The sequence below is a fragment of the Heterodontus francisci genome, chromosome 37, assembly GCF_036365525.1.
Source record: "Heterodontus francisci isolate sHetFra1 chromosome 37, sHetFra1.hap1, whole genome shotgun sequence".
In the NCBI taxonomy this organism is placed as follows: Eukaryota; Metazoa; Chordata; class Chondrichthyes; order Heterodontiformes; family Heterodontidae; genus Heterodontus; species Heterodontus francisci.
Window position 1 is genome coordinate 21655272 of NC_090407.1, and position 22596 is coordinate 21677867.

At 48.0% G+C, this 22596-nt stretch overlaps 1 protein-coding gene across 1 annotated transcript; it reads right to left on the reverse strand.

Moving 5' to 3' along the window:
* Window positions 1-33: 33 nt before the first annotated feature.
* On the reverse strand, window positions 34-22124 carry LOC137352015 (tumor necrosis factor receptor superfamily member 3-like). Its single transcript, XM_068016992.1, has 3 exons — window positions 21955-22124; window positions 13484-13583; window positions 34-296 (listed from the first exon to the last, which is right to left on the reverse strand). Exons 1-3 carry the CDS (start codon window positions 22027-22029, stop codon window positions 34-36), a joined length of 438 nt encoding a protein of 145 aa, XP_067873093.1. The 5' UTR covers window positions 22030-22124.
* Window positions 22125-22596: the final 472 nt, after the last annotated feature.

Consider the following 22596-nt stretch of genomic DNA (forward strand, 5'->3'; position numbering starts at 1 on the left):
AGGGCATCACTAAGCCCTGCTCTTATCGCAGGCTCAAGTCCACCAGCTCATTCCCCAGCAGAAGGACCCCTCCCCCTCCAAATGATTTCCCCGAAAGCTCAGGGCACTGAGGCCAATAGGAGACCCACTGCTGTCCCTCGTTGAGGTAGCAGATTTCCATGACATACCGGCGCTGCAGGGGGCTTCGCACGCTATGCATTTCTTCAGCCTGTTCCAGAATGCAGTGTACTGGTACAACCCACATTCTCCACACAGTGTGTCTGATGTTTCTGTGCAAAGCTGTAATATCCTTGTACCTGCAATAAAAGAAACCTCATTAACCATTGGCAATACCCAGAGGGTCCAATATTGGGAGCTCCTCAGGCCTCACCATTCAGGTCGAGGATAAAGTGTCTCAGTGAACCTCAGTTAAGTGGCTTTTTACCTCATCCTTGGCAGTAGCCTGGACTATGGACACTGACCTTTCACCTCAGCCTCTTAGCAAAAACAGATCGACCAAGACAGGCTGCAAAGCCCTGCCCCTCTCTCCCATTTTGCATTCATGAAAGGGTTAATGACTTCTGCCAAACAGAATTTGGATGATTCAGGATTATAGGTTCTTGAAGATAAACACAGCTGCAGAGTTTCCGATTTAACTCAGTCTCGCCCTCGTTCTGACCCTTCTCTGGCTCCAGTTCCTCAATCATTATTTTGTGAACGTCTTTCAATCGTCTCTCTGCTCGGAAACATTTATTCTTAGTTAACAAAATGGTTTCTTAGACTCCCAGTTGGGCCTGTGTGTGTGTGTGTGTGTGCAGGTCCCACGGGGGAGGAGGAGGAAGCTGGAAGGAGGATCAGGAAAAGCTGAGGACAGGACGGTGGGTCGGGTGGCAGTGGGAGAAAGAGGTGCAAGTGGGGGCACAGAGAGGTAGAGTATTGTTTAACATGGTGAATACAGACCTGTCTATGGATCACTGAGCTGTCAGGCACTGGCTGGACAGTTGAAACTCTGGGACTGTTTGATGGAACAGTGCAGAGGGAGCTTTATTCTGTGTCTCACCCATGCTTGTATCTGGACAGTGTCCATGCAAAGACACAGTATTTGTTTATGGACAGTATTTGGTGCAAGAACATAAAGGATGTTATTAATAGGATTAACAGAAACTAGCAAAACAAAGCTATAAGATAGAAAAAGCAGCAATGGTGTAGGAGCATCAATCTGTGAGGTTTTCTCAGACTCCAGGTCTTTTAGAGCCGTGTCACCCTGCACAGTCACCAGGCACTAGTTACTGATCACACCTCGAGCGTTTCACCACAAACTGCGGCTTTCTTACAGGAAGTGAACAAGAAAAAAACCCTGCAGGCAATTTCTGTGAAAAGCGTCACTGCGGGTTTCAGCTGCAGTCTGAACTACCGGGCACTGGGGCTGAGCTACCAGTCATTGGTACTGGGCTGCAGGGCACCGAGGTGAAACCAGTGTTCTGGGTACAGCTGGAGTCCTAAGCTCGGAGAGTCGTGGGGTGGGGGGGTAACAGCCTGAGGCCTGGACATCGGGACTGTGGGTGGGGGGGGATGTCACAGGGGTGGATACAGTCCAAGGCCTGGGCTTGGGGATATAGCCTTTGCCTCAGGGTGTAGCCTGAAGCTCACAGCCATACATCATTTCTGTGCAGTTTAAACCTATCTGATGGGAAATCAAAATTTCAAAGACTTCAAACCAAATTAGAGGTCTTGAAAAAGCAGAAAAATCTATATCTACACCCCAGGTGTGGCACTGTGAAAATCTGATAATTATTCACAGAAATACCGTTGCTCATATCTCAACTACAATCATTCAAATCGCAAATAGCAATCTGAATATAACATTCCCGCCTCTAGACAGTCACACGGGGTCAGCCTCATTGGTCACTCCTGCAAGTGAACGTCACATCAAAGAACAAAGAACAGTACAGCACAGGAACAGGCCATTTGGCCCTCCAAGCCTGCGCCGATCTTGATGCCTGCCTAAACTGAAACCTTCTGCACTTCCGAGGTCCGTATCCCTCTATTCCCATCCTATTCATGTATTTGTCAAGATGCTTCTTAAACGTCGCTTTCGTACCTGCTTCCACCACCTCCCCCGGCAGCAAGTTCCAGGCACTCACCACCCTCTGTGTAAAGAACTTGCCTCGCACATCCCCTCTAAACTTTGCCTCTCGCACCTTAAACCTATGTCCCCTAATAACTGACTCTTCCACCCTGGGAAAAAGCTTCTGACTATCCACTCTGTCCATGTCACTCATAACTTTGTAAACCACTATCATGTCACCCCTCCACCTCCGTCGTTACAGTGAAAACAATCCGAGTTTATCCAACCTCTCCTCATAGCTAATGCCCTCCAGACCAGGCAACATCCTGGTAAACCTCTTCTGTACCCTCGCCAAAGCCTCCACGTCCTTCTGGTAGTGTGGCGACCAGAATTGCACGCAATATTCCATGTGTGGCCTAACTAAGGTTCTGTACAGCTGCAGCATGACTTGCCAATTTTTATACTCTATGCCCCGACCGATGAAGGTAAGCATGCCGTATGCCTTCTTGACTACCTTATCCACCTGCGTTACCACTTTCAGTGACCTGTGGACCTGTACGCCCAGATCTCTCTGCCTGTCAATACTCCTAAGGGTTCTGCCATTTACTGTATACTTCCCACTTGTATTATTTTGTTTTACTTAGAGATACAGCACTGAAACAGGCCCTTCAGCCCACCAAGTCTGTGCCGACCATCAACCACCCACCTCACATTTGTCCGGATTAAACTCCATCTGCCATTTCTCTGCCCAAGTCTCCAACCGATCTATATCCTGCTGTATCCTCTGACAATCCTCATCACTATCTGCAACTCCACCAACTTTGTGTCGTCCGCAAACTTACTAATCAGACCAGCTACATTTTCCTCCAAATCATTTATATATACACTACAAACAGCAAGGATCATCCTTGATAATCTGGAGCACCCCTTTACCTGCTCAATATCTTAAAAAAATAATAGTGAGAGCCAGGATGTACGGAAGGCCTATACTCTGCACAAACAGACTGCAGCAATGCATCACGTTGTTATTTTTAATACTGTATACCACTATAATGACCCAGATACTGTGGTCAACGTCAAAGGAAAGATACTCGCCACTGACCTCAAACAAACTGCCGTGTAAGGTTTATCGGGCTTTAGAGTACAGGCTTCCTCTTTATCAACATCACTTTCAATTTAGAACCTTCTAAAGGGGATCAGTGGCATCCAGAAACAGGGCAGACAGGCTGATCAGCCAATCAGGTTGAAGAATTCTCACAGACAGCAAAGCCGAAGTAAAATGCAGGAAATATAAATCATATTTAAGTCATTGTACAGGAATAAAGATTAGACTAAGGGAGAAATGTAAATATTGGATCAAAGGATTTTAAAACCTCAGTTACTCCTGATTGAACAACACAACTTTTTCATTGGTCCTTACAGTGAGAATCGTGTGTTAATAGTTACAAGTTCACAACAATTTCTCATTGATTTCAACTGCAAAGACTGCAACAGTGCAGCCTGTGGAGGAGCAGGGTGTCACTGACAGAAACTACCAGATTTCTGCATTTAACTGTGCGTGCACAAACACCAGACGTTGCAGTCAGTTTTACAGTATCAATAGCAAGCTCTGACAGCCCATAATAATAACTGCAAATTTCACGCCAATGTTTTCCTTTCTTAGAAAAATGTACAGCATACTTGCTCTCTCATACCTCATCCATATCCTCTCTCAGGACAAGATTCAGGTTCGAAACCTGAAGACATTTTACTGAATTAAAACAAGCAAATGAATTGCCTACAGTAAGATGTAGTGAGCCGTGGGCGCAATTAGCCAGGATGTGTGGGGGTGGACATAGGGGCAGCAATGGAAAACGTGACATGGAGAAATCAACAGTTACTTCACACAGTGAAATCATCACAACAAACTGCCACTGAGAGAGAAGTGGTTGTTATTGGCTCTGTTCCAACTATTTTAGACTCTTGTCTGAAGTGACTCACTCTACTCTGGGCCTCACACCCTGCCCTGGGCCCCCATATCACCTTGCCTGGGGTACCCCCTGCAAGTTGCTCTGGAGCTCTAATCACCCTGCCCTGGGGACTGCTCCACCCCATCATCCTGTTCTGGGAACACCCCACCCTGCCCTGGGCCTCTGCAGCTGGTTCTGGGCACCTGCCCACCCTTCACTCCCGACATTCTGGCCTGGGTCTCGCACCCTGCCCCAGGCTGCATCAGGCAGCCCTGGGTCCCTCCCAACCCCCCCCCCCCCGCCCCCACTCCACACCCTGCCCTAGCCACCCCTGCACCCTGCCTGGGTCATCACACCTCAGCTCCATCATTTCTGTTTTTGTTTATTTTTTTAAATCCTTTCCACTCCGGAACATCAACCAAACCCGTTAACTGAATCAGGCGAGCCTTTGAAATGCACATCAGCCAGAGACTACAATCGCTCCCAAAGTAATCCTAGATTGACCCCAGGTCACACAGCATTCAGCTGCCTGAATCTTTATCTGCCCTGGTCCTGTTTGTATTGCATGGGATTCTAATGTTCCGTCCTCTCCTGAAGGTGCTGACTCTCACTGGGGTTCAGGTCCCCTCCTCTCCTGAAGGTACAGACTCTCACTGGGGTTCAGATCCCCTCCTCCCCTGAAGGTGCTGACTCTCACTGGGGTTCAGATCCCCTCCTCTCCTGAAGGTACAGACTCTCACTGGGGTTCAGGTCCCCTCCTCCCCTGAAGGTGCTGACTCTCACTGGAGTTCAGATCCCCTCCTCTCCTGAAGGTACAGACTCTCACTGGGGTTCAGGTCCCCTCCTCTCCTGAAGGTGCTGACTCTCACTGGGGTTCAGGTCCCCTCCTCCCCTGAAGGTGCTGACTCTCACTGGGGTTCAGGTCCCCTCCTCTCCTGAAGGTACAGACTCTCACTGGGGTTCAGGTCCCCTTCTCTCCTGAAGGTACAGACTCTCACTGGGGTTCAGGTCCCCTCCTCTCCTGAAGGTACAGACTCTCACTGGGGTTCAGGTCCCCTCCTCCCGTGAAGGTGCTGAGTCTCACTGGGGTTCAGATCCCTTCCTCTCCTGAAGGTCCTTCAGTACTGACTCCCACTGGGGTTCAGGTCCCCTCCTCTCCTGAAGGTACAGACTCTCACTGGGGTTCAGGTCCCCTCCTCTCCTGAAGGTGCTGAGTCTCACTGGCGTTCAGGTCCCCTCCTCTCCTGAAGGTCCTTCAGTACTGACTCCCACTGGGGTTCAGGTCCCCTCCTCTCCTGAAGGTACAGACTCTCACTGGGGTTCAGATCCCCTCCTCTCCTGAAGGTGCTGACATTCACTGGGGTTCAGATCCCCTCCTCTCCTGAAGGTACAGACTCTCACTGGGGTTCAGGCCCCCTCCCTCCTCCCCTGAAGGTGCTGACTCTCACTGGGGTTCAGGTCCTCTCCTCCCCTGAAGGTACAGACTCTCACTGGGGTTCAGGCCCCCTCCTCTCCTGAAGGTGCTGAGTCTCACTGGGGTTCAGGTCCCCTCCTCTCCTGAAGGTGCTGACTCTCACTGGGGTTCAGGTCCCCTCCTCTCCTGAAGGCACAGACTCTCAATGGGGTTCATGTCCCCTCCTCCCCTGAAGGTGCTGAGTCTCACTGGGGTTCAGGTCCCCTCCTCTCCTGAAGGTGCTGACTCTCACTGGGGTTCAGGTCCCCTCCTCTCCTGAAGGCACAGACTCTCAATGGGGTTCATGTCCCCTCCTCCCCTGAAGGTGCTGACTCTCACTGGGGTTCAGGCCCCCTCCTCCCCTGAAGGCACAGACTCTCACTGGGGTTCAGGTCCCCTCCTCCCCTGAAGGTACAGACTCTCACTGGGGTTCAGGTCCCCTCCTCTCCTGAAGGTACAGACTCTCACTGGGGTTCAGATCCCCTCCTCTCCTGAAGGTACAGACTCTCACTGGGGTTCAGGTCCCCTCCTCTCCTGAAGGTGCTGACTCTCACTTGGGTTCAGATCCCCTCCTCCCCTGAAGGTGCTGACTCTCACTGGGGTTCAGATCCCCTCCTCCCCTGAAGGTGCTGACTGTCACTGGGGTTCAGATCCCCTCCTCCCCTGAAGGTGCTGACTCTCACTGGGGTTCAGGTCCCCTCCTCTCCTGAAGGTGCTGACTCTCACTGGGGTTCAGGTCCCCTCCTCTCCTGAAGGTGCTGACTCTCACTGGGGTTCAGGTCTCCTCCTCTCCTGAAGGTGCTGACTCACTGGGGTTCAGGTCCCTTCCTCTCCTGAAGGTGCTGACTCTTACTGGGGTTCAGGCCCCCTCCTCTCCTGAAGGTGCTGATTCTCACTGGGGTTCAGGCCCCCTCCTCTCCTGAAGGTGCTGACTTTCACTGGGGTTCAGGCCCCCTCCTCTCCTGAAGGTGCTGGCTCTCACTGGGGTTCAGGCCCCCTCCTCTCCTGAAGGTGCTGATTCTCACTGGGGTTCAGATCCCCTCCTCTCCTGAAGGTGCTGGCTCTCACTGGGGTTCAGGCCCCCTCCTCTCCTGAAGGTGCTGATTCTCACTGGGGTTCAGATCCCCTCCTCTCCTGAAGGTGCTGACTCACTGGGGTTCAGGTCCCTTCCTCTCCTGAAGGTGCTGATTCTCACTGGGGTTCAGGCCCCCTCCTCTCCTGAAGGTGCTGACTCTCACTGAGGTATGTGTTCCACAAGAGCCTAATGCCTCCTGTACCTGATCCAAATTGCTGCCCTTGACGTAGTAGCTTGGACATAGCAGGATATTCCACTATGGAGGTTTTCACACTCCAGTCCAATTAGTTCATTACTGGGCGGTATCTAGGAACCTGGAGTGATGTTTAACATTAATGCCAGCTCCAGGTATCACTTCGAGCTTAGGTTAGATCTGAGCTGGTGAACCCCTGTGGAACACCGGGCTCAGGGAGGGTAGGATTGCGAACAGACAGAGCTATTGATTGGCATTGGGGTAAAGTGGGATTATGGGGATAACAAGGGGTACTGAGCTTGTAGTCTATGGAACCTTCTCCGTTATTGTTTCTGCTCCTTTTTGGTTCCATGTTTCTCAGAAGATGGACATCTGGGGTTGGGTGTTGGGGATGGGGTTAGTTCTGTAGTTGAGTTATCAGTCCTCCATAATCCTGGTTTCTCCTGTGTTTGATCAGAAGCCTTTTCCCTGAAATTGTTCTTTGTTTTGAACCCCCGGAATTAGCCTATTGTGGGAATGTGTCGGTTCAGACACTGGGTAATGTTTGGGTCTGGAGCATGTTGTCGCCAAGGTCTTTGTATGTTTAATAAGTCCTCCCTAAAGGACCTAAACAGGATTTTATTGCAATGTGCTACAGCAGAATTGGCTGACCTTGTGCTGGCCCCTTCTCAGTCTCACGATCTGCGCTGTTATTTGAGCTAATCTGGCCGGAACATTGTATCCGAGTTTTGTGTATAATCCCATGGAGACACCAAGTCAAGGGTTTCAATTAACAAGCGTTAACCCCTCAGTGCCCAGATACTGTCCAGATTCTCACTGCAGTCTCTCACTGATGTACTAGCTTCAAAATTATAGTCAGCAAAATAGTTTGGTTTCCTTGACAATGAGGTGAGACAGTTTGCTTCACGTTATCTGAATCATTTGACACAAGTCAGGACAAGAAAGCATCTCACTGACTTAACTTTTGAACATTCAATGTGTAGCATGTGCTGTTATCACACTTCCTATCTGTGCACCACTTCCCACTGCACAAACCCCAGTCTGTCGGTTTCCAGATTTTATTCTATCAAAGACTGAACATCAACAAACACTGTGGTGCAAATGAAACTTGTTCCTTGTAAAACCTGCCAACTCTACACCTCAAACACCCGTGTTACCAGACAGCACAACTTGCATTCAATCAAACACATTCTTTCAAAACTGAAGATAGAAGCTTCGCTGGTCAGTTCTAGAACAGACCCCCAGCAGAACTGCTGTCTCTAGGAGTCTGGCAGCGAGTGAATGTAGTTAAGTCAGTTCTCACTGGGTGACTTTCCTGCACACGCTGCCCTGAGAGCAGCATCACTCCACACAGTCGTCGAGCATGGCTCTGCTTGCACGCAGATACTTGTCCCAACTCTGGCACTCCAATAACAACAGTCAGACACACAGTCAGACAGACAGACAGCAAGCGAGACACAGACAGAGAGAAAGAGACAGGCAGAGAGAAACACAGACGGAGAGGGAACATAGGACAAGGAGGCCAACAAACCCTTCCAACCTGCTCTGCCAATTCAATTAGATCATGGCTGATCTGTATCTCAACTCTATTCACCCACCTTTGCCCCATACCTTTGATACCCCTATCCAACAAATATTTATTGACCTCAGTCTTGATAGCTCCAACTGACCCCCTGCATCCACAGCACTTTGGAGAAGAAAGTTCAAAATGTATACTCCCTTTTGTTCGAAAATGTATCTTCCCAATTTCACTCTAGCTGTAATTTTAAGACCATGTATCCTTCTTGAGAATAAACTAACCAGGAATATAGAAACAGATTGTAAGGGCTTTTATATGATATGAAAAGGAAGACAGTAGCTAAACATTGGTCCCTTAGAGGCAAAGACAGGAGAAATTATCATGGGGACTGAGGAAATAGCAGAGATATTGAACAAATATTTTGTGTCTTGTCTTCACAGTAGAAGATACAAGTTACATACCAGAAATAGAGGGTAACCTCGGGTCTAGTAAGAGTGAGGAAATTAAGGTAATTGATATCAGCAGAGAAAAAGTACTGGAGAAACGTAAGGGACTAAAATCCAATAAATCCCGAGGACCTGATGGTCTACATCCTAGGGATCTAAAAGAGATAGCTGCACAGATATTGGATGCCGCAGGTTAGGATTTTCCAAAATTCGATAGTTTATAGAACGGTCCCAACAGATTAGGAGTTAGTAAATGTAACGCTGCTATTCAAGAAAGGAGGGAGAGAAAATAAAGGGGAACTACAGGCCAGTTAGCCTGACATCAGTTGTCGGGAAAGTGCTGGAATCTATTGTTAAGGATGCCTTAACAATGCACTTAGAAAATTATAGTATGATCAGACAAAGTCAACATGGTTTTACAAAAGGGAAATTGTGTTTGACAAATGTATTAGATTTTTTTGTGGTTGTAACTTGTAGGGTAGATAAAGGGGAACCAGTAGATGTAATATACTTGGATTTCTAAAAGGTGCCACACAAAAGGTTAATACACAAGAAAGGGGCTCATAGAGTTGAAGGTAATGTATTAGCATGGATAGAGGATTGGTTAACAGACTAGAAGCAAAGAGTAGAGATAAACGGGGCATTTTCAAGTTGGCAGGCTGTAACTAGTGGAGTCACAAGAGCCACAAGGATCAGTGATGCGGCCTCAGCTACTTACAATCTATATCAATGAATTAGATGAAGAGTCAGAGAGTACTGTATCTAGGTTTGCTGACATTACAAAGCTGGGTGGGAATGTAAGCTGTGAGGAGGATGCAAATACACTGCAAAGAGATATAAACAGGTTAAGTGAGTGGGCAACAAAGTGGAAGATGGAGTATAATGTGGGGAAGTTATTTACTTTGGTAGGAAGAATAAAAAAAAGAATATTTTTTAAAAGGCATGAAACTTCTAAATGTTGATGTTCAGAGAGAATTGGGTGTACTTGTACAAGGAACACAGAAAGTTAACATGCAGGTACAGCAAGCAATTAGGAAGGCAAATGGCATGTTGGCCTTTATTACAAGGGGATTGGAGTACAGGAATAAAGAGGTCTTGCTACAATTGTACAGGTGAGACCACACCTGGAGAACTGTGTGCAGTTTTGGTCTCCATATTAAAAGATAGGATATACCTGCATTGGAGGCAGTACAGCAAAGGTTTGCTAGATTGGTCCTGGGATGAGAGGGTTTTCCTAGGACGAGAGGCTGAGTAAATTGGGCTTATAATCTCTGGAGCTTAGAAGAGTGAGAGGTGATCTCATTGAAACATACAAGATTCCAAGGAGGCTTGACAGGGTAGAGACTGAGAGATTGTGTCCCCTCTCTAGGGAATTTAGAACACGGGGCGACAGTCTCAGGATAAGTGACATATCATTTAGGACTGAGATGAGGAGAAATTCCTTCACTCAAAGGGTGGATCTTTGGAATTCACTACCCCAGAGGGTTGTGAATCCTCCATCGCTTAATACATTTAAGGCTGAGGTAAACAGAATTTTGGTCTCTCAGAGAATCAAGGGATATGGAAACAGGCGGTAAAGTGAAGTTGAAGCTTAAGATCCATCATGATGGTATTGAATGGCGGAGCAGGCTCGATGGGTTGTGTGGTCTACTTCTGCTCCCATTTCTTATGTTCTTCTAACTCCCTCTCCAGAAAAAATTGTTTTTCTGTCTCTATCCTATTGAATCCCGTTATCATTTTAGACACCTCAAATATTTCACGCCTCAATCTTCTAACCTCAAGCGAATACATATTAAGTTTATGAAAATAAAAGCAAAATACTGCAGATGCTGGAAATCTGAAATAAAAACAGAAAGTGCTGGAAATACTCAGCAGTTCAGACAGCATCTGTGGAGAGAAAAGCAGAGTTTCTGTTTCAGGTCAGTGACCTTTCATCAGAACTGGCAAAGGTTAGAAAAGTATTAGATTTTAAGCAAGTGAAGTGGGTCGGGGAGGTGGTGGTGGTGTGACGGTGGGGAAAGAGAACAAAAGGGAAGATGTGTGATAGGGCAGAGGGTAGGAGAGATTAAATAACAAAGATGTCCTGGGACAAAGGCAAAGAGAGTGTTAATGGTTATGGTGAAAAACAAAGCATTAATCCAGAGAGTGTTAATGGCAGAATATTGAGCAACTCTGTTCAAAAGAACAACATGAAAAACAGGCAAATGATTTAAAAAATAAATTAAAAAATAAAACAAGGCTAAACAAGCTAAAACATGTGCTAAAACTGTTGAACTCAATGTTGAGTCCGCAAGACTGTAGAGTGCCTAATCGAAAGATGAGGTGCTGCTCCTTGAGTTTGCGTTGATGTTCACTGGAACACTGCAGCAGGCCAAGGACAGAAATGTGGGCATGAGAGCAGGGAGGTGTGTTGAAATGGCAAGCAACCAGAAGCTCAGGGTCAAGCTTTCGGTCAGAGCAGAGGTGTTCCGCAAAGCGGTCACCCAATCTACGTTTGGTATCCCCAATGTAAAGGCAAGCACATTGTGAGCAGCGAATACAGTATACTAAATTGAAGGAAGCACAGGTAAATCACTGCTTCACCTGGAAGGAGTGTTTGGGCCTTGGACCCATTGTTTCAGCCTGTTCCTGCCCCACTGAACATATTTCTTCCTATTTTGACTCTATCTTTTCTTCCCTGGTCCAGCCTCTTCCCACCTACATTCATGAATCTTCTGACGCCCTACATCATTTTGACAATTTCCAGTATCCTGGCCCTAACTGCCTCCTCTTCACTGTGGACGTCCAATCTTTCTACACCTCCATTCCTCACCAGGATGGTCCGAGGGCTCTATGCTTCTCCCTTGAACAGAGGCCTCACCAGTCCCCATCCACCACCACCCTACGCCTGGCTGAACTTATTCTTACAATGAACAACTTCTCCTTCAACTCCACTCACTTACTTCAAATAAAAGGTGTTGCTATAGGTACCTGCTTGGGTCCTAGTTATGCCAGTCTTTTTGTGGAATATGTCGAACATTCCTTGTTCCAATCCTACTCAGAACCCCTCCTTCACCTCTTTTTCCCCTACATTGATGACTGTATCGGTGCCGTTTCCTGCTCCCGCCCCGAACTGGAAAACTTCATCAACTTTGCTTCTAATTTCCACCCTTCTCTCACCTTTACATGGTCCATCTCTGACACTTCCCTTCCCCGACTTCTTTGTCTCCATCTCTGGAGATGGGTTGTCCATTAATATCCATTATAAGCCCACTGACTCCCACGGCTACCTTGACTACACTTCCTCACACTCTGTTTCCTAGAAGGACTCCATCCCATTCTCCCAGTTTTTCCGTCTCTGACACATCTGTTCTGATGATGCAACCTTCCACAACAGCGCTTCTGACATGTCTTCCTTTTACCTCAACCGAGGATTCCCCCCCACCACCACACTGTAGTTGACAGGGTCCTCAACCGTGTCCAACCCATTTCCTGCACTTCAGCCCTCATCCCTTCCCCTCCCTCCCAGAACCACGACAGGGTTCCCCTTGTCCTCACTTTCCACCTCACCAGCCTTTACATCCAAAGGGTCATCCTCCGCCATTTCCGCCACCTCCAGCGTAATGCTACCACCAAACACATCTTCCCCGCCCCTAGCTGCATTCCGAGGGATCATTCTCTCCATGACACTCTGGTCCACTCTCCATCATCCCTGACATCTCATCCCCTTCCCACGGCACCTTCCCATGCAATCGCAGGAGGTGTAAAACTTGCTCATTTACCTCCTCTTTCCTCACTTTCCAAGGCCCCAAACACTCCTTCCAGGTGAAGCAGCGATTTACTTGTACTCCTTTCATTAGTATACTGTATTCGCTGCTCACAATGCGGTCGCCTCTACATTGGGGAGACCAAACGCAGATTGGGCGATCGCTTTGCAGGCTACCTCCGCTCAATCCAAAAGCATGACCCTGAGCTTCCGGTTGCTTGCGATTTCAACACATGCACCTCCAACCTTCTCTCATGCTCACATCTCTGTCCTGGGATTGCTGCAGTGTTCCAGTGAACATCAACACAAGCTCGAGGAACAGCACCTCATTTTTTGATTAGGCACTCTCCAGCCTGCCGGACTGAACATTGAGTTCAACAATTTCAGAGCATGGCGGGCCTTTTTATTAATTCTATTTTTTATTTCTTTTAAAAAATTATTTTATTTTATTTTTAACCATGTTCCTATTTTCATGTTGTTCTTTTGGACAGAGCTGTTCATTATTCTGCCATTAACACTCTCTCTGGATTAATGCTTTGTCTTTTGCCAGAAGCATTAACACTCTCTTTGCCTTTGTCCCAGGACATCTTTTGTTATTTAATCTCTCCTGCCCACTGCTCTATCACACACCTTCCCTTTTGTTCTCATTCCGCACCACCAGCACCCACCCCCCTCACTTCACCAGCTGAAAACCTAATACTTTTCTTACCTTTGCGAGTTCTGATGAAAGGTCACAGACCTGAAATGTTAACTCTGCTTCTTTCTCCACAGATGCTGCCAGACCTGCTGAGTATTTCCAGTGCTTTCTGTTTTTATTTAAGTTGATACAATCTGTCCTCATAGTTTAACCATTTAAAACGTGGTAAAATTCAGGGGGAGGTGAAATGTGAGTGGAACAGAGAGTAACTGTGAATGATGTAAATTGTGTGTATGAGATTTAAAGAGGCAGATTTTGTGATTGAGAGAGAGGGAGATTTTGTGTTTTAGAGACAGACAGACAGAGTTTGTATTTCTGAGACAGACAGAGATAGGACACTGTTAAGGGAAGAGAATTACCTGGTGGACATTTGCTGCAGCACCTTTTCATCCTGCTGTCGAGGTATTCTGTGGTTAGATTCTGGCAGGTCGACCTGATGCTCTTATTGGGTGGGTAAACCTATATATAAACAAACACAGAGTGGGTAATCCTCGATAAAGACACAGAGCATGTAATTATGTATCAACACACAGGGCAGGTAATCCTGTATAAACACAGACACAGGGCAGCTGTTTATTATATTTACTAATGACTTGGGTGAAGAAATAGAAGGTTATGTATCAAAGTTTGCAAAGGACACTAAATTAGGAGGCACAGTAAGTTATGTGGATGGGAGCAGGAAGTTGCAAAGAGACAGACAGATTAAGCTATGTCAGGTAAAGTTCAATGTAGGGAGGTGTTAGGTAAACCATTTTGGAGCCTAGAAAGATAATTAGGAATATTTTCTTAATGAGGAGAGACAAGGAATTCTGGAGGAACAAAAATATTTTGGTGTCCAGGTACACAAATCACTAAAAGTTAGATAAGAATATGGAGGGATATGGAGAAAAGGTGGGTAAATAGAGTCGAGGTACAGAAAAGCCTTATGTTAACTGAAAGGTAGAACAAGATTGAGGGGCTAAATGGCTACTCTTGTTCCTATTTCCAATGAGATGGGAAGGGCGGGGGAGATGGGAGTGGTGAAGAGCGACAGAGAAAGCATGATATAGGAATTGAGACAGAGAGGAAACCAGGGTCAGATAGAAAGAGAGACACGCACACAAATAGAGATGCAAAGGGAGTGACAGAGAGGGAGAGGAACATGGGAAGAGACAGAGAGACACGCAGACAGGGAGACTCAAGACAGAGACAGAGCGAGAGAGAGACAGAGACACAGTGATGGGGGAAGAGAGGCAGATAGACAGAAAGAGAGGAAAAGGGAAACAAGTTTCAGATAATTTCTGGTGTTGCAATATCTAGGTCATTTCCTGTACTGAAAGTTGTCAGCCTAGCCCAGTCACTATGGTTTTTGTAACCATCTCAATATTCTCCCTTCCCCCTCTGAAGGTGTTGTTTCTCACTTGGGTTTAGGACCCCACCTGTCCTGAAGGTGGTGACTCTCACTGAGCTTCATGTCAATGGGCTGATGGCAATCCTGTCTTCTTCTGCGTCATAGGCAGTCCCTCAGGATCGAGGAGGATTTGCTTCCAGTCCGACTCAGTGCATTCTAACATGGCTAATGAGTCCAATGTGGAAACTGCAGACTCTACCACAAGTGGGGCAGTTGGTGTTTGAGTTAGACAGGCAAGCTACTTGGGGGCTGTGCACTCCTTCTGCTGCCCAGATTTGGCCTCTGCGTGCTCCCGTCAAAATTTCACGAGGTGCTTGGTACCTTCCTGAATGCACCTTCTCCACTTTGAGCGGTCCAGGGACAGGGACTCCCATAAGTTGGTGAGTATTTTGGAATTCTTCAGGGATGCCTTGGGAACATTCATAAAGCATTTCCTCTGTCTTCCTGGGAGTCTCCTGCTGTGGCAAAGCTCAGAGTAGAGCAGTTGCTTTAGGAGCCTGGTGTCAGGCATGCGAGTGACGTGGCCCACCCAGCAATGCTGGTTTTGGGTGATTAGCACCTCGATGTTGGGAATGTTGACTTGGGAGAGGGTGCTGACATTAGATTGCCTATCCTGCCAACAAATGTGAAGGGTTTTGCAGAGACAGCGTTGGTGGTATTTCTCCAGTGCCTTGAGGTGCCGGCTGTAGATTGTCCAAGCCTCTGAGGCATATAAGAGCGCAGGGATCACTGCTGCCTGACACACCATGACCTTAGTCCTGGTGTTGAGGTCCTGGTGCTCAAATATTCTCTTCCTCTGCTGGCTGAAGGCAGAACTGGCACATTGAAGGTGGTGGTGGATTTTGTCACTATGTCCGTCTTCCATATCTCAGAATCTCCTCTCAACGAAAACAGTCCACATTTTCCAGGGTCTTGCCGTGGATCCTGATCAACAGGGGATAATGTTGTGCTGCAGGAGTGTGTTGGAAGAGGACCTTAAGTTTTCTGGATGTTTAAAGTAAGGCCCATCCTCTCGCATGCTTCAGTGAAGGAGTCAATGATGACTTGGAGCTCAGTCTCCAAGCGAGCACATACACAAGTGTCATACGTGTACTGAAACTCAATGATTGAGGTTGGGGTGACCTTTGTTTTGGAGCGGAGGCAATGGAGGTTATCTCCACTTGAGGGAGGTGAAGTGCAAAATTTCAGCAAGGAAGATGAAGAAGAGGGTTGGTGTGATGATACAGGCTTGTTTGATACCAGTCTTCGCTAAGATCGGGTCTGTGGTGGTCTCATTTGTAAGGATTACGGCTTACATGTCATCATGTAGTAGGCGAAGGGCGGTGATAAATTTCTGAGGGCCGCCAAATTTGAGGAGGACTCCCCATGATTGGCGGAGTCAAAGGCTTTTGTGAGGTCAAAGAAGATCATAAGGCCATGTACAGCGATTGATGCTGCTCCCTACATTTTTCTTGGATTTACCGTGCAGTGAAGATCATATCCTTAGTGTCTCTCAGTGGGCGAAATGTTGCGACTTTGGGAAGAGTTCTTCGGCCACTGGGAGGAGACGGTTGAGGAGAATCCTTGCGATGATCTTCCCTGTGGCAGACAGCAGGGAGACTCCCTTTAATTATCGCAATCGGATTTGTCTCCTTTCTTGAAAATGGTCACAATGATGGCGTCCCTGAGATCTCCTGGCATGTGTTCCTCTTCTCAGATTTGGGATATAAAATTGTGCAATTGTGCTAGGAGTGTATCATCATCGGGTTTCAGGATTTTGGCAGGAATTCCATCTGCTCCAGAGGCCTTGTTGTTTTTCAGCTGATGGATGGCTTTTCCGACTTCATTCCAGGCTGGGGTAGTGCCATGGCTGAGCCTGGTAGTGAATTGATGGATGGAATCAAAGACGCTTGGGTCAAAGACAGAGTTTCGATTGAGGAGCTCTTCGAAATTCTCCCTCCAGCTGATGCTGACTGCCCCTCTGTCCTTGATGAGCTCTCCTCCATTCTTGGCTCTCAGCAGGTGGGCCCTTGAGTGTTTAGGCTGTAGAGCCGTGGACGGTCTTGACAGAGTTGAAGAATCCACGCACGTCCTGGTTGTCTACAAGCTGTTGCATCTCCCAAGCTCTTTCTGCCCATTTGTTCTTTATGTCATAGGTTTTAGTTGTTGTACTGCTGCCTTCAGATGCCTATAGACCAGCTGCTTTTCTTTTGAAGCGTGGTTGCGCTTCCGGTCTATGAACGCTTTGCGCTTATGTTCATGCAGTCATATTCAGCTGGCCTCAGACACCGGAAACATCAGAGGAATGTATGATGGCATGAAGAGAGCTCTTGGGCCAACCATCAAGAAGATCACCCCCCTCAAATCTAAATCGGGGGACATAATCACTGACCAACGCAAACAGATGGACCGCTGGGTTGAGCACTACCTAGAACTGTACTCCAGGGAGAATGCTGTCACTGAGACTGCCCTCAATGCAGCCCAGCCTCTACCAGTCATGGATGAGCTGGACATACAGCCAACCAAATTGGAACTCAGTGATGCCATTGATTCCCTAGCCAGCGGAAAAGCCCCTGGGAAGGACAGCATTACCCCTGAAATAATCAAGAGTGCCAAGCCTGCTATACTCTCAGCACTACATGAACTGCTATGCCTGTGCTGGGACAAGGGAGCAGTACCCCAGGACATGCGCGATGCCAACATCATCACCCTCTATAAAAACAAAGGTGACCGCGGTGACTGCAACAACTACCGTGGAATCTCCCTGCTCAGCATAGTGGGGAAAGTCTTTGCTCGAGTCGCTCTGAACAGGCTCCAGAAGCTGGCCGAGCGCGTCTACCCTGAGGCACAGTGTGGCTTTCGTGCAGAGAGATCGACTATTGACATGCTGTTCTCCCTTCGTCAGATACAGGAGAAAGGCTGTGAACAACAGATGCCCCTCTACATTGCTTTCATTGATCTCACCAAAGCCTTTGACCTCGTCAGCAGACGTGGTCTCTTCAGACTACTAGAAAAGATCGGATGTCCACCAAAGCTACTAAGTATCATCACCTCATTCCATGACAATATGAAAGGCACAATTCAACATGGTGGCTCCTCATCAGAGCCCTTTCCTATCCTGAGTGGTGTGAAACAGGGCTGTGTTCTCGCACCCACACTTTTTGGGATTTTCTTCTCCCTGCTGCTTTCACATGCGTTCAAATCCTCTGAAGAAGGAATTTTCCTCCACACAAGATCAGGGGGCAGGTTGTTCAACCTTGCCCGTCTAAGAGCGAAGTCCAAAGTACGGAAAGTCCTCATCAGAGAACTCCTCTTTGCTGACGATGCTGCTTTAACATCTCACACTGAAGAATGCCTGCAGAGTCTCATCGACAGGTTTGCGTCTGCCTGCAATGAATTTGGCCTAACCATCAGCCTCAAGAAAACGAACATCATGGGGCAGGATGTCAGAAATGCTCCATCCATCAATATTGGCGACCACGCTCTGGAAGTGGTTCAAGAGTTCACCTACCTAGGCTCAACTATCACCAGTAACCTGTCTCTAGATGCAGAAATCAACAAGCGCATGGGTAAGGCTTCCACTGCTATGTTCAGACTGGCCAAGAGAGTGTGGGAAAATGGCGCACTGACACGGAACACAAAAGTCCGAGTGTATCAGGCCTGTGTCCTCAGTACCTTGCTCTACGGCAGCGAGGCCTGGACAACGTATGCCAGCCAAGAGCGACGTCTCAATTCATTCCATCTTCGCTGCCTTCGGAGAATACTTGGCATCAGGTGGCAGGACTATATCTCCAACACAGAAGTCCTTGAAGCGGCCAACATCCCCAGCTTATACACACTACTGAGTCAGCGGCGCTTGAGATGGCTTGGCCATGTGAGCCGCATGGAAGATGGCAGGATCCCCAAAGACACATTGTACAGCGAGCTCGCCACTGGTATCAGACCCACCGGCCGTCCATGTCTCCGTTATAAAGACGTCTGCAAACGCGACATGAAATCGTGTGACATTGATCACAAGTCGTGGGAGTCAGTTGCCAGCATTCGCCAGAGCTGGCGGGCAGCCATAAAGACAGGGCTAAATTGTGGCGAGTCGAAGAGACTTAGTAGTTGGCAGGAAAAAAGACAGAGGCGCAAGGGGAGAGCCAACTGTGCAACAGCCCCAACAAACAAATTTCTCTGCAGCACCTGTGGAAGAGCCTGTCACTCCAGAATTGGCCTTTATAGCCACTCCAGGCGCTGCTTCACAAACCACTGACCACCTCCAGGCGCGTATCCATTGTCTCTCGAGATAAGGAGGCCCAAAAGAAAGAAAGAAAGAAAGAAAAAGAACTGCTGCCTTCAGATGCCTATAGACCAGCTGCTTTTCTTTTGAAGCGTGGTTGCGCTTCCGGTCTATGAATGCTTTGCGCTTATGTTCGATTAGCTCCTGAATCTCTTGGTCATTCTCGTTCAACCAGTCCCTATGTTTCTTGGTAGAGAAGCTAAGAACTTCTTCGCAGGTGTTGATTATGGTGGACTTTAGAGTGGACCAGGCATTGTGGACACACTGCAACTTATGTTGGCTGGAAATTGAGAGGTTGCTTGTGAGGCACTGGCTGAGGAGAGCTGCCTTTGCTGGATCCTTGAGATCTTCGATGTCAATTTTCTTGCAGCAACGTTTCTGTTGCTGCTGCTGTTTAGGGGCCAGATTGATGGAGACAATGGACCGGATATGGCAGTGATCGGTCCAGCAGTCGTCGGCATCTGTCATAGTGCTAGTGATAGATATCTCGGCGGTCTCTCGCTCGGACGATAATATAGTCACGTAGGTGCCAGTGATTGGATCATGGGTGTTAACAAAAGGTTTTGAACTTGTCTTTCTGACAAAACAGTATTGGTTATGACAAGGTCATGTTCTTATCATTTCATCAAGAGAGGATTCCACTGGAGCTTGCTTTCCCTACTCCTTCCTTTCCCTAACTCTTCCAAAGCTTCAAGTCATTTCTAACTCTGGCATTGGAATCCTGTAGCTTGTCAATGATAACCAACACGTGCTGGGAAAATGTCTTTGTTGTGGGGAGGGTGGAGAATAGCAAAGTTTGAGCATTGCTGTTAGGCTCCTCCTCTGCCTAATTATGAGACTGTGGTAGCACAGACCTCGGTGCTAATACGAGAATCTGAAATCGAGGGAGGTCCATTGAGAAATATATTACTGGGCTGACAGCTCACAGCAAACCAGCCAACTTTGCAAAAATTCCAGCACTTGTAAACAGGAAATGCAGAGTATCCTTGAAAGCACAGAAAGACAGTGTGTATGGCTGTGGGACCCACAGCTTTCTCTCCCGAGGCAGGTCCGAACATGAGAGAAACTAGAAATCAAGGCATCACATATCAAATGTCAAACACTGCAGGAGTGTCACATTGACTTCCTTCCTGTATGCAGTACCGTCCCTTTCTGTTGCTGAATGTTAAAAAAGCAAAGCACATGGAGGGTCACATGCGGTCACCAATTCCAAGGAACTCCTCCGAACGTTGCACAATTCTGATCACAAATTGATTGCATTCCCTAATAACCCAGGTCCTGCTGACACTCACTGTCCAGCTCACTAGCACCAATCACTTAGATTCTGAACCAAAACAGCTCACTCAACAGTCCCCAGGATAGAGATCCATCTTCCATCAGGAGTCACTGAATTGTGCTTAACAGTGGGAAACCTGACTGATTATCCACCACTTACCCAGGGCACTGAGGCTAATTGTAGCAGCTGTCCTGCCATCCAAGTTGTCATTGGCTAACACAGCACAGAGGATACTGAGGGTTTCTGTTTCAGCTCTTCCGCAACCACCCAGCCCTTGAACCTCCTCTGATACAGTGTTTATATTGGGCAATATGAAGCCAAGTGGCCTCGTAACAATTCTGTGATTCTGTTCCTGACCACAGATCCCTGATGGCAGGAAGGCACTGGGTCTAAGTTGTGTCATATTGTCTAATTTTGCAACAAATTTCAAGAATCAAATTCCATTAGAAAATCAGCAACTTTCAATATACAGGAGCCTGGGATCAACTATCCCTTCACCAATGTCATGCAGGACTCCCCCAACCCACCACCAACCACACCTCCCCGAACATTTTCTCCATAATCCACTCAACCCCTGTATTTTCTCTCCTGAAGGTGCTGACTCTCATGGGGGAACAAACCATGGGAGCTGGTTTCCTGCAGTAACTTGGACAAGGTACAGAGTGTTAGTGGGATATTCAACTGTGGCGAGCTTCACATCAAGCCCAATCCTGGTCCTCAGCCAAAATCTGTGCCACGTTCCAGCAAGGAGCCACTGGTTAGAATGTGGAGCAGGAATTCAGATTCCTTTTCCCTTTCTACCTCTGCCCTGGTCGAGGGATCAGCAAACACAGAACAGACTGGGGATGATGTTTGGATACCTACTGGTCTAATCAGGTCCGCCTGAACGACCAGGATAATTTTTTACCAAAGGTCACTGACCCACTCTGAATTAAAACCACAAATAAAAAATAACAGCCTGAATTTGCATATTAGAAATTCCAGTTCCGCGTCAGCACCCTCCTTTAAAGGTTCTTTAAATACGCTGTCCCATCGCCTTTCTCAGGGTCAATAGGGCACCTGATCGACAAGCTCTGACCCATTCCTGTCTGGACGGAGATGCAGATTTACCCTGGAAGGTGACAAACTCTCCAGCAACTGGGAGCTGCTAACAGACTCTCAGGTATCACAGCAACGACTCCAGTCACTGTGGGTGAAACCCTGGGCCCAAGTAAATGCCACCAGGCATCCTCGATTTTACACACTTTAATTTAACACAGCCCAGAAATTGCACTCATTTAATATAACTGCACAGAGTGCACTGCGGGTGGCTTACTGTAGCTGGTACACTGACCAGGGGAAACCGCGGGTGGTACGCTGACCAGGGGGCACTGCGGACATGCCTATCCAATTCCATGTTTTCTCCATAACCTCTTGTGCTGAAACATTCCCTGGTCTAATATCCTCTGTGTAAAAACACCTCACTTCCCCCTCCACTCTCACTGAGTTTCTTCTTTCTCTGCCTTTTGTTACAGATTCCTGAGCAGTGGAAACAATATCCCATTATTCCCGCTCAGCTTATTCCATCAGTTTGAAAACCTTCACCTCATCGTCCTCAACCAAAAATAACTAGACTCGACCCTTCACCCATCCCATGGAGCACGGGAAGCTGCATATTCTCTCTCATTTCTCTCTCTTTGATGAACTGTTTATCTTGTCGTTCCAATTCCCTGTGTCTCTCTAGACTCAAACTTCTCAATTCGCTAACTTTCTGATTCAGTCTCTTTCATTTCTTCTTTCTCTCCACTATTGTCTCTCTCTCATGTGGGACTCTTTCTGTCTCACTCTCTGTCTCTCCCACGCTAGCGTACCACCCAACCCCGTCTCCCCGTTTCCCTTTCAAAGGCAATAGCTAAACACCCACCTTGGGGTTCCCGATCCCGGGCAGAGCAGCGGAGCTCAGACTGAGAATCAGGCACAGAAGAGTCTGGGAGATCATGTTAAGTCGGGGCAGGATTGCCGGTAAAGGGAGAGAAGCAGACTTGCTGCCAGAACTTCGAGAGACAGTCGGGTGCAAAGTATTCACTTCTCTCGGAAACTGAAACAAACCCAAGTGAGTCAAAGTCCGGGGAGGAGCTGACGCAGGGTAATTTAAAGGGACAGCGCATCACCACCTGCCCGGGGTCACCCAACCCAGCCCAGGGTCACCCAGCAGGTTCACCCAGCACAGCCCAAGGTCACCCAGCAGGCTCACCAAGCACAGCCCAGGATCACCCAGCACAGCCTGGGGTCACCCAGCAGGTTCACCCAGCACAGCCTGGGGTCACCCAGCAGGTTCAACGAGCACAGCCTGGGGTCACCCAGCAGGTTCACCCAGCACAGCCCAAGGTCACCCAGCAGGCTCACCAAGCACAGCCCAGGATCACCCAGCACAGCCTGGGGTCACTCAGCAGGTTCACCCAGCACAGCCTGGGGTCACCCAGCAGGTTCACCCAGCACAGCCCAAGGTCACCCAGCAGGTTCACCCAGCACAGCCCAAGGTCACCCAGCAGGCTCACCAAGCACA

Bases quoted from the DNA above. Each gene is read 5' to 3' on its own strand.
- LOC137352015 (XM_068016992.1), bottom strand. From the start codon at position 22,029: ATGATCTCCCAGACTCTTCTGTGCCTGATTCTCAGTCTGAGCTCCGCT. The intron at 13,584-21,954 runs GTGGGTGTTTAG...GTTTATATATAG, and splicing joins CCGGGATCGGGAACCCCAAG to GTTTACCCACCCAATAAGAG. The intron at 297-13,483 runs GTAATTCTCTTC...CTTTTATTGCAG, and splicing joins CTGCAGCAAATGTCCACCAG to GTACAAGGATATTACAGCTT.